Here is a 12516-nt window from a genome sequence, read left to right on the forward strand (position 1 = left end):
AGTGCGTAACGTACTCTTCATCCATGGGCTGTACTCAGTGATGTAAAACCTATTTTTTTCTTACAGTCTTCACCAAAAATTTGTGCAGCCAGATGTCCGCCATCAGCGGCCCGCTCCTGCAGTGGCTGGAGGACAGACTGGAGCAGAACAACCTGCGCATGCAGGAGCTTCAGCGCGAGAAAGAGCAGCTCCTGCAGGAACTGGCAGCCCTGGAGTGAAGGGGTGGGACACTTTCAGGCCATCACTGATGAGATGCCTTTACTCTAGATGATCCTCGGACGCACTGCGGCACAGGAAACGTCTGAGCTGGATAACTTGCTCCTTGCCACTGGAGGTGTTTCAAACATTTTGCAGAGTTTTAACAAATGCCTGGCCCAAGCACACAAGTGGTTGTTGGTTACCTCACAAAGTATAGATGGTGGAAAGGAGGTGACACATGCATGTGCTGAGCCTGGCAGCTTTCGGAAGCAACTTCTCTGCTGGTCTGCGTGAGCCCCATTTGAGGGTAGAGATCTGTGCGGACTTGTTCGTTTACTCCACTAGACATGCTGCGCTCCAGAAAATATGTGAAGTCTTTCTCTTCTAACTCAGCCTAGGACATGTATGTGCCTGAAGTTTGTCAGTCGTGTTCAGTGGAGCTCTAGGAGCAAAAGCTATGAGTCCTGCTGCTTTCCGCTTGTGCCCAGGGCAGATTCTTTATTATCTGTTTGTCCGGTTTAAGGAGGCAGGGCTCTGTTTAAATCTGATTAACATTCAGAAAATGCTAGGAGCCATGTGGTCCCAGGTCTGGGTAATTATTGCTTTAGTTAATTGAGGGATCTGTCCACATTCCCCTAATCTTAATCCACTGGCTTCAGTCTGGTGCCATCGAGTAAGTCTCCCAATCCAGCCAGTGCACTGTTATTGGACATATGTACCATGAGACTAGAGTTCATTGTAGAGCTGTTGTTGTGCACCCCCCATCAGACTTGCACAAGAGCCCTCTCATGTAACATAACCTCACTTACCCAGCCTACAGTGTCAACCCGGCGGAGCAGGTGGGCACATTAGCTGTGGCCCATATTAGTGATTAGCTCAGTTTGACACCATTAAATCACCATTTGTGTAGCTTATGTGTCTAACACACACTTGCAAGAAACAAAACTGGCAATCGTACTTTGTGCGTAGTGCAGGCTTCGGCCCATAACCCGAGTATATGAACGTTTGTGAAAGAATAATGCACATGAGCTCCATTGGAGTTAATGACTGTAGAGCACTGATGCCTTCAAGGCGCTTCAGAGAGAGAAGCAACACTGCTGTCTAACTTTAGTCCTAAGGAGTAGCAAACCTATCGGTGCTGATTCAATAACTTACACCAATAAATTGACACTCAAAAAGAAAACTGGTATTCTTAATATTTCTCCTGTGAGAGGTGGTTACATGATTACCAAAAATAGATTGATCTTAGTTTCTACATTGGTAAACGTAGGCAGGGCAGCCTTGTACATAGAAGGGCTTGAGATTCCCCTTGCACGAGTAGAACGTCTTAAATGTTTCATTAACAGAATCACTCTAAAAAGCTGTACTTTCTTACCATCTCAGTAATTGTGGGCTGAGAGAACATCAGGTGATGAATGGCCGGGAGGGCCAAGTAGTACCCAATCCCAGCTCCCTCTTCCTAGCAGCTACACTTTGATTCAGCAGATGAGGCCTTGGGTGCAGCCTAGCCTTGGTAATTGAGGCAAGCAGCAGATAGAGAGATCAGGGACCAATAGCAAATAGTGCATGATTGCTAGGGAAGACTCACATTGACAGAGACGCCGGACGTCTTGCTTTCAATATGCAGAACATAGTTGGTAAACTAATTAGGATCTCTGTCACTGAAGCGTTAAAGGCAGCCATTCTTGTTTCTAGGTTAGTACCGTGTCCGCTTGATATTTCACCTGCAGGGCACGTTACAACGTACGAGGAGATGAGTGCAATAAGATTATCCCTTGAGTCCTGCCACAGAGCATTCTACTTCCAAGACCATGTATGATGTTCCTCTGCAGCTTGAGCTTCACAATTCCGCGAGAGGATGCTTAGCACTAATAGCAACCCCAGCAGTATTATTTATGAGGTGGTCATGCCTCTAGTTCTTTTTTAAACCCCAGCTTAGAATTAAAGTTGGAGGTAATTCAGTTTACCTTAAAAGGGCAGCTCTGATGATGGGACTAGAGCACAGGTATAGTACCTTTCTTAGATATGTGCCTTGCTGCTGCATGGGCGTCCCTGCATATGTTCACAGAGCACTATTGTCTGGTTGGTCATGTTCGCTGAGAGGAGAATTTCCCCACTGGTCCCTGCAGGACTTTGGAGGTAGGCCTGTGGATGGAGTCAAACCACAAATAGGTACTGATTTGGAATTTATTCAAAAGGAATCTGCAGCTAGAAGTCTCCATCAGAAGAATAAGTCACTTACCTTCAGTAACGCTCTTTGGGTAGACACCCTGTCTAGCTGCTGATCCTCCAATCCTCCCCGTTTGTGATTTAATTTTATCCAATAATAATAAGGTCCCAAGTTGAGGAATCTGCCCAATAGTCACATCCAGTTTGCTATTGGGGCTTTGTGTATGGGAACTGGAGACTGGAGACTCGAAAGCAACTGATGGCACTCGGGAGAGGCATCTATATAGGCTCCGCATGTTATTTCTGGAGTGGAACAGTGTCTGTGCAGCCCCGCACTTTGCCAGCTACCTGTGTGCAGGATTTTCTCTCAAAAGCATGAGAGAAGTGCTTGAAGACTAGATACTAAAATAAAAACAAGTAGTGACTCCAGTCATTTATATATTTCACTCTTCATGATGCCAATCTTCAAAATGAGATTACTCTTACTACACAGTGCAGAAAATGGCTTCTAGGCCTCAGAAATATTGGAACTTTGCAGACTTACTGAGGTTAATGTGCACTTCAGTTTACTGTAAAAAGATTCTTGTAATTCATTCATGAAACTTATCCATATATGTTTAGGCATTTATGAGCACTGGCATGTTTAGAAGGCATGGAAAGATTCTGCTTTCTTAAACTTATTAAATGATGAGATATTCAAATTTGGTAAACTTCATCCAGTGATTTTTTTTTTTTTTTTTTTTTTTTTTTTTTTTTAATACCAAAGTCTGCAATAGGAACACGCTGTGCCACCAAAATTTGCTAAAGGAAAATCTACGTTAAGTTCAAAATTGACAAGTTCTGATAGACCCCGCATTCCACACCTTGTGAGTTTTCCCAGGTGCCAGAGTGGATTTGGCTGATTTTCATAGCAACTCCCTTAAGCACCTGGAATTAACATCCGGCGGCTCTGCGTCTGATCCGTCCCACCAGATGTGATGTCAGGGACACTATATTCATAACAACTCTACGGCTCAAGTCAGTTCCTTTCTTTCCCCACCGCCTGATGTGGATTTGGAGCTTGTTCCTTCGAGTTTTCAGGCTTGTTAGTTTTTCTTTACAAAATTAAAGTGTGGTAGACCATTGACAGAAGTCAAGAGTCTTGGTCAAGGTCGAGAGTGTGAACCTGCTCCTGGGACTGATCTCGTGAACGATCACCATATAGGTTGAGATCTTCAGGTAATCCAAACAAGGCAGAAACACAACAGATCACTTCATACCGACACTCGTCATTTGGAGGTGTGTGACACACCAGTGTATGAGTTAAGAGAATGCTGGGGACCTGCGTTGGGCATATGCTCTTGGTGGTAGTTCCTTCCACAAGGCCTGTTTCAAAGTGCGGTCATATTGTCAGATCATTGGACAGAGGTCCACGAAGGGTATGATTTACCCAGCAGTAGAGTAATAGATGTGATACTGAGGCACACTGGTACTTGCTGCAACGGCTATGCATCACCCACTATATTGAATTTTTGACTATACCACTAGTCTATTTTTTTAAACCACACACTTGTTAACAGCCTTTAAGTTAATACTCCTGGTCTTGCCATAAAGGGAACAGAAAAATAAATTGTAAAAAGTGATTGCAAGGGACATGGCAAGGTGGTGATCTCTGCACATGTTGGTCTATCTCTCAGTAGTAACTGTGGGATGCACAAGTGGGGGTGGCTGGAAAATGCTAATACTTCATGTGAATGGGTAAGTGGTTTGGAGGGGGTGGGGAGGACAATACTGCTTATACTAATGCTCCCTTGCACCCCCCCCCCCTTCACAACAGAGCAAGAAGATTCCAAAACACAAACAAACTACACTTTTAAGGTTACTACAGTTCTTAAGGTGTCAAAACAGATTCAAATAAACTCCAGCAAGCCTTAGAGGGAGTCAAGAGCCATACATGGCCGCTGACAGGTATTACAACATGCTCCCGCAAAAATCAATGGAAGCAGGAGATTTTAATGTTAATAAAAATATGTATAACAATGTTAAAAAGTATATAAATTTTAAGTAGTTTAAAAATAATTAAACCTGATTTAAAAAAATAAACATTTAATTTATTTAATACACATGCGTTAGTGTTATAACACTTTAGTTCTATATGGAAAAATATACAAAATCAATTCACCTTTATAATTTACATTAAAATATAACCATTTTTCAATAAATGATATCTTACCTATACTTTCTCATAGGTGATCTCTGCTGCAGTGACAGAAATGCCCACCCACATGTGCAAAGTCACTAATAGCAACTTTATTCTTGTAAATCCCAGTGTAAGAGGCTCCACCCACTGTTTTGAAGGAGTGGAGACACGCAAGTCTACACCTACGTGCAAATCTACACCTGTAAATGGTAAACAGCAAAATCTGTAATCGGGTCACTCTGCAGAGGTTGTTATTTGTGAAACCCTACAACCATAAGATGAAATCACAGAAACCTACAAGGCAAGCTGAAGGGAGAGAGAGTTGGCATGGTTAAATCCCACAATACATGCCATGGCAAAGGTTCAAACACATTGTTGGGGAGACCTCACAGAGGCAAACCAAAGAACTCAAGATAAGACTATTTCATTAAGCTTGGATCTGAAAAGTGTTCCCTTTCTAAACAGGTCTCAAAGGTAGCAAGCAGTCGGGCTCACTCAAGTAGACAGTACAGAGTTTGAGAAGTCACCTTGCTATCGCTATAGAGAGTCGGATTTTATCTGGGTGAGCTGTTCTAGGACCTACTGGCCTTGTCTGGTGAGAGAGCTCAAGCTGGCAAAGAACAGGTGTTCTGTTGATTCAGACATAAATGAGTAAAAAAAGATGCCTTTAAATCTTGTTACATTTGCCTTTATTAGTAAAAATGAATGTGAGTAGGAAAATGTGTAGCTAGTTCAATGGAAAATAAGCTGAATGTAAGTAAGGCTGCTGCCACATCATGTGTTCAGTAATATATTTATTAAAAGTGAGTTTTTAAACATAAACTTAGAAAAAGGATCATGTGTACCTTATATGTGAGCTTGTTTTTTATTTACATGGAGTGAGAGTTTAGTCTATGAAATCCATCAAAAGAGAGTCCGAGTGCTGCAGACATGCTGAACTCGCATATTCAAAGGTGCTCCTGTATGTGATAAAGAAAAAGGTCACTCGGGGAAATATAATATTTTCCTAGTATCTCGCAGTTTATAGGTCAAGCATATTGGAGTTGGGTCGAGTAGACTATTCAAGTCACTAAACATGCAGGACTGGTAACGTTGTTCGAGGCCAGTGACAATATGTTTGGAACTTAAGTACAGTCTGAGCAGTAATCAAACTCAATAAGTTCAACCTTAGACCAGTAATGTACCTAAAGGTGGCTTGATTATTTCATAAAGGAGAGTGAATAAAACTTCAAAAATGTCATATACAACTCCTAGTCCTCCTGAGGCCCCACAAACATTTTCTGCTGGGGTCACCACGAGTTTGCAGAAAATTGGCCACCCACCCACTGCAGAGCCATGTCCAGTGGGACCCATAAAAGTGCACCTGGCAGCTCCTTTGGACCAGTTTTTGCAAGGACAACTGGGAGCTGCTTAACTACATGTTCAAGTCCGGCCAGCCAATGGTGAACAGAGAGATGCTCAGACGTGTAGCTACAAATTATGCAGTAGGTGCAGTGGACTGGGGCCCATGGCTGCGAGGGGTCCACTACACCCCAATTATTTCTTTATTTTTCTATCTTGGAAAGGGTGCTCATGAATCCTGCGTTCGTTCCCTTGCTGTGCTTCATGCTTCGCTGCTCCCCAGGTGTTGGGCTGATGCACCTCACCTTAGGAGTCTGGACCGACTGCTCTGGACTGTGGCAGAATAACCCATAGGCTTATTGACTTCAGCTAGGTAAGGTCTCAGAGATGGCACAGGCCTGTGAGCACAGGAGAAGTGAGCTGAAGCCGCCATTATAAGTCCGATAACAGTTAGCAAACTTTTAATGGTAGGAAGTGCAGGCCTGTGTGTGGAAAGGATGGGTGTCGGAGATGCCACAAAAGCGTGGCAGTGAGCAACTCCGAATAAGCGAAACTTTGTTACCAAAGCACTGAGAGCTACAGAGGCAACACACCCTCCTAACAAGGGTGGAAATAAGTTCTGCAATAGTCAGGAAGGGAAAAGTGCACTGTTCAGGAGGCAGAAGCCTGAAGGATGGGAAAGGAAAAGTGCACTGTTCAGGATGCAGGGGCCTGGAGGATGGGAAAAGAAAAGTGCTCTCGTTCAGGATGCAGGAGCCTGAAGGATGGGAAGAGAAAAGTGCACTGTTCAGGATGCAGGAGCCTGAAGGATCGAAAGGATGCAGGGTCTTTGGTTGGCAGTCAGGTTACTCCCTGTCCAAGCAAGGACCCTCACTCTAGTCAGGGTAAGTCACAAAGAATCCAAAGTATCCTGTGCCCACCCTCTGGGAGCTTTGCACTGAGCAGTCAGGCTTAAACTAGAAGGCAATGTGTAAAGTATTTGTGCAATAAATATGCAATAACACAGTATAACACCACAAAAATACACCACACAGTGTTTAGAAAAATATATAATGTTTATCTGATTAAGTGCAGGTCAAAACGATCAAGATTTGATAAGTACAAGTTAAAATATCACTTCAGAGGATGATAAAAAGTCTTTAAAAAGCAACAAGTGTCTCTTGCAAGCACAAAGTACCTGGTGTGCGTTCAAATTCTCTGCAAGGGACCGCAGAGGATGATATGCGTGGAAAACGGGGAGGTGTGCGTCTGTTTCTCCGGCCTCACACAGACAATGTGTCGATAATTTTCTACACAAGGGACCATAGAGAAATTCAAAGGGGCTGAACCCTACCCCTTTCTGGGGCATCTCCCTATAAGCAAAGAGAAGGCATGGCAAGAGGACGTCCCATTTAAGCCTCATGGCCTCAGGTAGGCCAGTGATCATTCCTTTCAGGGTCTTGTTGAATCTTTCAACAAGCCCATTGGTTTGAGGATGGTAAGGGGTGGTAAACCGGTAGGTTACCCCACACATCCAACATGGACTTCATGTATGCTGACATGAAGTTTGTGCCTCTGTCAGACACAACCTCCTTTGAGAACCCCACACGGGTAAATATCCCCATCAAAGCTCTGGTTACCACTGGTGCAGTCACTGTCCTCAGAGGGATTGCCTCTGGGTAGCAGGTGGCATGGTCCACCAAACCAGGATAAACCTGTTGCCTAGGGCGGTTTTGGGGTCCAAGGGACCAATGACTTCGATGCCCACCCTTTCAAAGAGGGTGCCAATGATGGGGAGTAGGATCAGGAGGGCCTTAAGCCTTTTCCCTGTCTTCCCACTAGCCTGGCAGGTTCGGCAGCCCCTACAGAAATTATCAGAGGCTACCCTCATTCTAGGCTAATGGAAGTGGGTGACAAGCCGGGAAAGGTCTAGTTTTGCTGCAAATGTCCTGCCAGGGAGATTTTGTGAGCCAGGTGTAGGAAGTTGGCTCTGTATGTGCTATTTCAAAGTAAGGAATAGCATGCACAGAGTCCAAGGGTTCCCCTTAGAGGTAAAATAGTGGTAAAAAGAGATAATACTAATGCTCTATTTTGTGGTAGTGTGGTCGAGCAGTAGGCTTATCCAAGGAGTAGTGTTAAGCATTTGTTGTACATACACATAGACAATAAATGAGGTACACACACTCGGAGACAAATCCAGCCAATAGGTTTTGTTATAGAAAAATATATTTTCTTAGTTTATTTTAAGAACCACAGGTTCAAATTTAACATGTAATATCTTGTTTGAAAGGTTTTGCAAGTAAGTACATTAGGAACTTTGAATCATTTCAATTGCATGTATACTTTTCAAGTTATTCACAAATAGCTATTTTAAAAGTGGACACTTAGTGCAATTTTCACAGTTCCTGGGGGAGGTAAGTTTTTGTTAGTTTTACCAGGTAAGTAAGACACTTACAAGGTTCAGTTCTTGGTCCAAGGTAGCCCACCGTTGGGGGTTCAGAGCAACCCCAAAGTTACCACACCAGCAGCTCAGGGCCGGTCAGGTGCAGAGTTCAAAGTGGTGCCCAAAACGCATAGGCTTCAATGGAGAGAAGGGGGTGCCCCGGTTCCAGTCTGCCAGGAGGTAAGTACCCGCGTCTTCGGAGGGCAGACCAGGGGGGTTTTGTAGGGCACCGGGGGGGACACAAGCCCACACAGAAATTTCACCCTCAGCGGCGCGGGGGCGGCCGGGTGCAGTGTTAGAACAAGCATCGGGTTCGCAATGGAAGTCAATGAGAGATCAAGGGATCTCTTCCGCGCTGCAGGCAGGCAAGGGGGGCTTCCTCTGGGAAACCTCCACTTGGGCAAGGGAGAGGGACTCCTGGGGGTCACTTCTGCAGTGAAAGTCCGGTCCTCCAGGTCCTGGGGGCTGCGGGTGCAGGGTCCTTTCCAGGCGTCGGGACTTAGGTTTCAGAGAGTCGCGGTCAGGGGAAGCCTCGGGATTCCCTCTGCAGGCGGCGCTGTGGGGGCTCAGGGGGGACAGGTTTTGGTACTCAGTCGTAGAGTAGTCCGGGGGTCCTCCCTGAGGTGTTGGTTCTCCACCAGCCGAGTCAGGGTCGCCGGGTGCAGTGTTGCAAGTCTCACGCTTCTTGCGGGGAGATTGCAGGGTTCTTTAAAGCTGCTCCTTTGGATAAAGTTGCAGTCTTTTTGGAGCAGGTCCGCTGTCCTCGGGAGTTTCTTGTCGTCGTCGAAGCAGGGCAGTCCTCAGAGGATTCAGAGGTCGCTGGTCCCTTTGGAAGGCGTCGCTGGAGCAGAGTTCTTTGGAAGGCAGGAGACAGGCCGGTGAGTTTCTGGAGCCAAGGCAGTGGTTGTCTTCTGGTCTTCCTCTGCAGGGGTTTTCAGCTAGGCAGTCCTTCTTCTTGTAGTTGCAGGAATCTAAATTCTTAGGTTCAGGGAAGCCCTTAAATACTAAATTTAAGGGCGTGTTTAGGTCTGGGGGGTTAGTAGCCAATGGCTACTAGCCCTGAGGGTGGGTACACCCTCTTTGTGCCTCCTCCCAAGGGGAGGGGGTCACATTCCTATCCCTATTGGGGGAATCCTCCTTCTTCAAGATGGAGGATTTCTAAAAGTCAGAGGCACCTCAGCTCAGGACACCTTAGGGGCTGTCCTGACTGGCCAGTGACTCCTCCTTGTTTTTCTCATTATCTCTCCTGGACTTGCCGCCAAAAGTGGGGGCTGGGTCCAGGAGGCGGGCATCTCCACTAGCTGGAGTGCCCTGCGGCATTGTAACACGAAGCTTGAGCCTTTGAAGCTCACTGCTAGGTGTTACAGTTCCTGCAGGGGGGAGTGTGAAGCACCTCCACCCAGAGCAGGCTTTGTTTCTGTCCTCAGAGAGCACAAAGGCTCTCACCGCATGAGGTCAGACACTCGTCTCTCAGCAGCAGGCTGGCACAGACCAGTCAGTCCTGCACTGAACAATTGGGTAAAATACAGGGGGTATCTCTAAGATGCCCTCTGTGTGCATTTTTTAATAAATCCAACACTGGCATCAGTGTGGGTTTATTATTCTGAGAAGTTTGATACTAAACTTCCCAGTATTCAGTGTAGCCATTATGGAGCTGTGGAGTTCGTTTTTGACAGACTCCCAGCCCATATACTCTTATGGCTACCCTGCACTTACAATGTCTAAGGTTTTGCTTAGACACTGTAGGGGCATAGTGCTCATGCACATATGCCCTCACCTGTGGTATAGTGCACCCTGCCTTAGGGCTGTAAGGCCTACTAGAGGGGTGACTTACCTATGCCACAGGCAGTGGGAGGTTGGCATGGCACCCTGAGGGGAGTGCCATGTCGACTTAGTCATTTTCTCCCCATCAGCACACACAAGCTGGCAAGCAGTGTGTCTGTGCTGAGTGAGGGGTCCCTAGGGTGGCATAAGACATGCTGCAGCCCTTAGAGACCTTCCCTGGCATCAGGGCCCTTGGTACCAGGGGTACCAGTTACAAGGGACTTACCTAGGTGCCAGGGTTGTGCCAATTGTGGAAACAATGGTACATTTTAGGTGAAAGAACACTGGTGCTGGGGCCTGGTTAGCAGGGTCCCAGCACACTTCTCAGTCAAGTCAGCATCAGGCAAAAAGTGGGGGGTAACTGCAACAGGGAGCCATTTCTTTACACAAGCCCCCCCCCAGCCCACAGGCCAGGAGACTCAGCCAAAGCTGGGAGAGTCTTCCTAGTCTGTCAGGCGAGGAAGAGTAGAGGAAATAGGCTGGTTTGTTGCAGGGCCTACTCTGCCTTACATCCTCCTGTTCAGGTCATTCCCTCTGGGGAACTGACCCACTTCCACAGTGATAGGACCTAGTCTGAACTGCCTCTTGTCTGTGCTTTTTATGTCTTCACCCATTCTCTCTATTTTGGGGTTAGAGGTATCCACCTCTGCTAATCTTATCTTAGCCAGGGTCACCCCTAGCTTACCCAAAGAGGTTACCCAGAGCTGGATTAACCCCACCATGACCAACAGGGTCAGGGGGCCTAACTTGTTATTTGGCATGGGGTCAGACCACCATGCCAAGGATAGTGCAGCCATAAAGGCTAACACCCAGCAGAGGCCACTGACAGCTGTCAGTGCCCAGAACCACACCTTTAGCTCTTCACCTACAAGGGAAGGGGCTAAGTTACAGGCTTCTTTGGGTTCAGGGTGCCTGTCTGCTGTATTAGAGTGGGGGGTTACCACATCTTGTAGTAAGCACCCTTCTTCCACTCTTTCTTCTGTTAGCTGAGGAGCCACCCACTCAGGCTTAACAGTTGCCTGACTAGCCAGGACTTCTTGTGGGTCAGGTTGGACTTTATCAGAGCCACTTTTGGAGTTCTCCTCTACTGGAGCAGAATCTCCTTGGCTTGCTGGAACCTTGGCTAAAGGTTGTCCACCTTTCCTACTCGGTTTCCTTTTATTTTTCTTCTGGGGCCTACTTGCATTTACTGCAGAGGCAGGCACTCCAGAATCCTTGGGAGAGGACTGGCACTGGACCAGTTCCTCTCTTGGGCTCTGACTAACCTCTGGGTAGTCATTTCCAAGGAGACAATCAAGGGGGAGGTCTGTACTGACTACCACCCTTCTCCAGCTAAAAGTGCCACCCACTTCTATGGGCACAAAAGCCACAGGCCTATCAGTGACCCTGTCTGGGCTAACTCTTACTCTGGCCATCTCACCTGGGATGTACTGGTTTGAGAACACCAGCCTGTCCTGCACAATAGTGTGACTGGCACAAGTGTCTCTCAGGGCAGTGGCTGGGATTCCATTCACCAGTAGGTGGTGGAAGTGTCTACTTCCCTCTGGAATCTCCAACTCACCTGTTGGGCCCTTTTTCCAGTTGAAGGCTATGAAGACCTCCTCATCTGAGGAGTCATCCCCAATGGCTACACTGGTCACCCCTGGGATTTTGCTAGGGGGTTTGTTTTTGGGACAAGAAGTGTCCTTGGTGTGGTGCCCTGTCTGTTTACAGTTATGGCACCATGCCTTAGTGGCATCCCAGCTCTTACCCTGGTACCCACCTTTGTTTTGGGTTGTGTCTCTGGGCCCACCCACCTGGTCTGGTTTTTGGGGGCCTACAGGGGACTCTTTTTCTTTGTTTCTAGTGTCACCCACTTTCTCCTGGGGAGGCTTTGTAACCCCTTTCTTTTGGTCACCCCCAGTGGAAGTTTTGGTTACCCTAGTCTTGACCCAGTGGTCTGCCTTCTTTCCCAATTCTTGGGGAGAAATTGGACCTAGGTCTACCAGATACTGATGCAACTTTTCATTGAAGCAGTTACTTAAAATGTGTTCTTTCATAAACAAATTATAAAGCCCAACATAGTCATACACTTAATTTCCAGTTACCCAACCATCCAGTGTTTTTACTGAGTAGTCAACATAATCAACCCAGGTCTGGCTCGAGGATTTTTGAGCCCCCCTGAATCTAATTCTATACTCCTCAGTGGAGAATCCAAAGCCCTCAATCAGGGTACCCTTCATGAGGTCATAAGATTCTGCATCTTTTTTAGAGAGTGTGAGGAGTCTATCCCTACACTTTCCTGTGAACATTTCCCAAAGGAGAGCACCCCAGTGAGATTTGTTCACTTTTCTGGTTTCACAAGCCCTCTCAAAAGCTGTGAACCATTTGGTGATGTCATCAC

The 12516-nt window shown here is 46.5% G+C and overlaps 1 protein-coding gene across 2 annotated transcripts in view; it reads left to right on the forward strand.

Annotated features, from left to right (window-relative positions):
* The window catches only part of BRCC3 (BRCA1/BRCA2-containing complex subunit 3), a 53783-nt gene extending 49318 nt beyond the window's left edge, over positions 1-4465 (forward strand). The window contains exon 9 of one of the 2 annotated variants that reach the window (XM_069212156.1): positions 67-199. Coding sequence is in view for 1 of the 2 variants with exons in the window: in XM_069212157.1 (XP_069068258.1) it covers positions 67-218 (152 nt within the window). In the remaining variant the exon portion in view is untranslated. Of the gene's footprint in view, positions 1-66 lie in introns of both variants that reach the window. The other variant, XM_069212157.1, reaches the window with a different exon arrangement.
* The last annotated feature ends 8051 nt before the right edge of the window (positions 4466-12516 follow it).

The sequence above is a fragment of the Pleurodeles waltl genome, chromosome 10, assembly GCF_031143425.1.
Source record: "Pleurodeles waltl isolate 20211129_DDA chromosome 10, aPleWal1.hap1.20221129, whole genome shotgun sequence".
NCBI classification, from domain to species: domain Eukaryota; kingdom Metazoa; phylum Chordata; class Amphibia; order Caudata; family Salamandridae; genus Pleurodeles; species Pleurodeles waltl.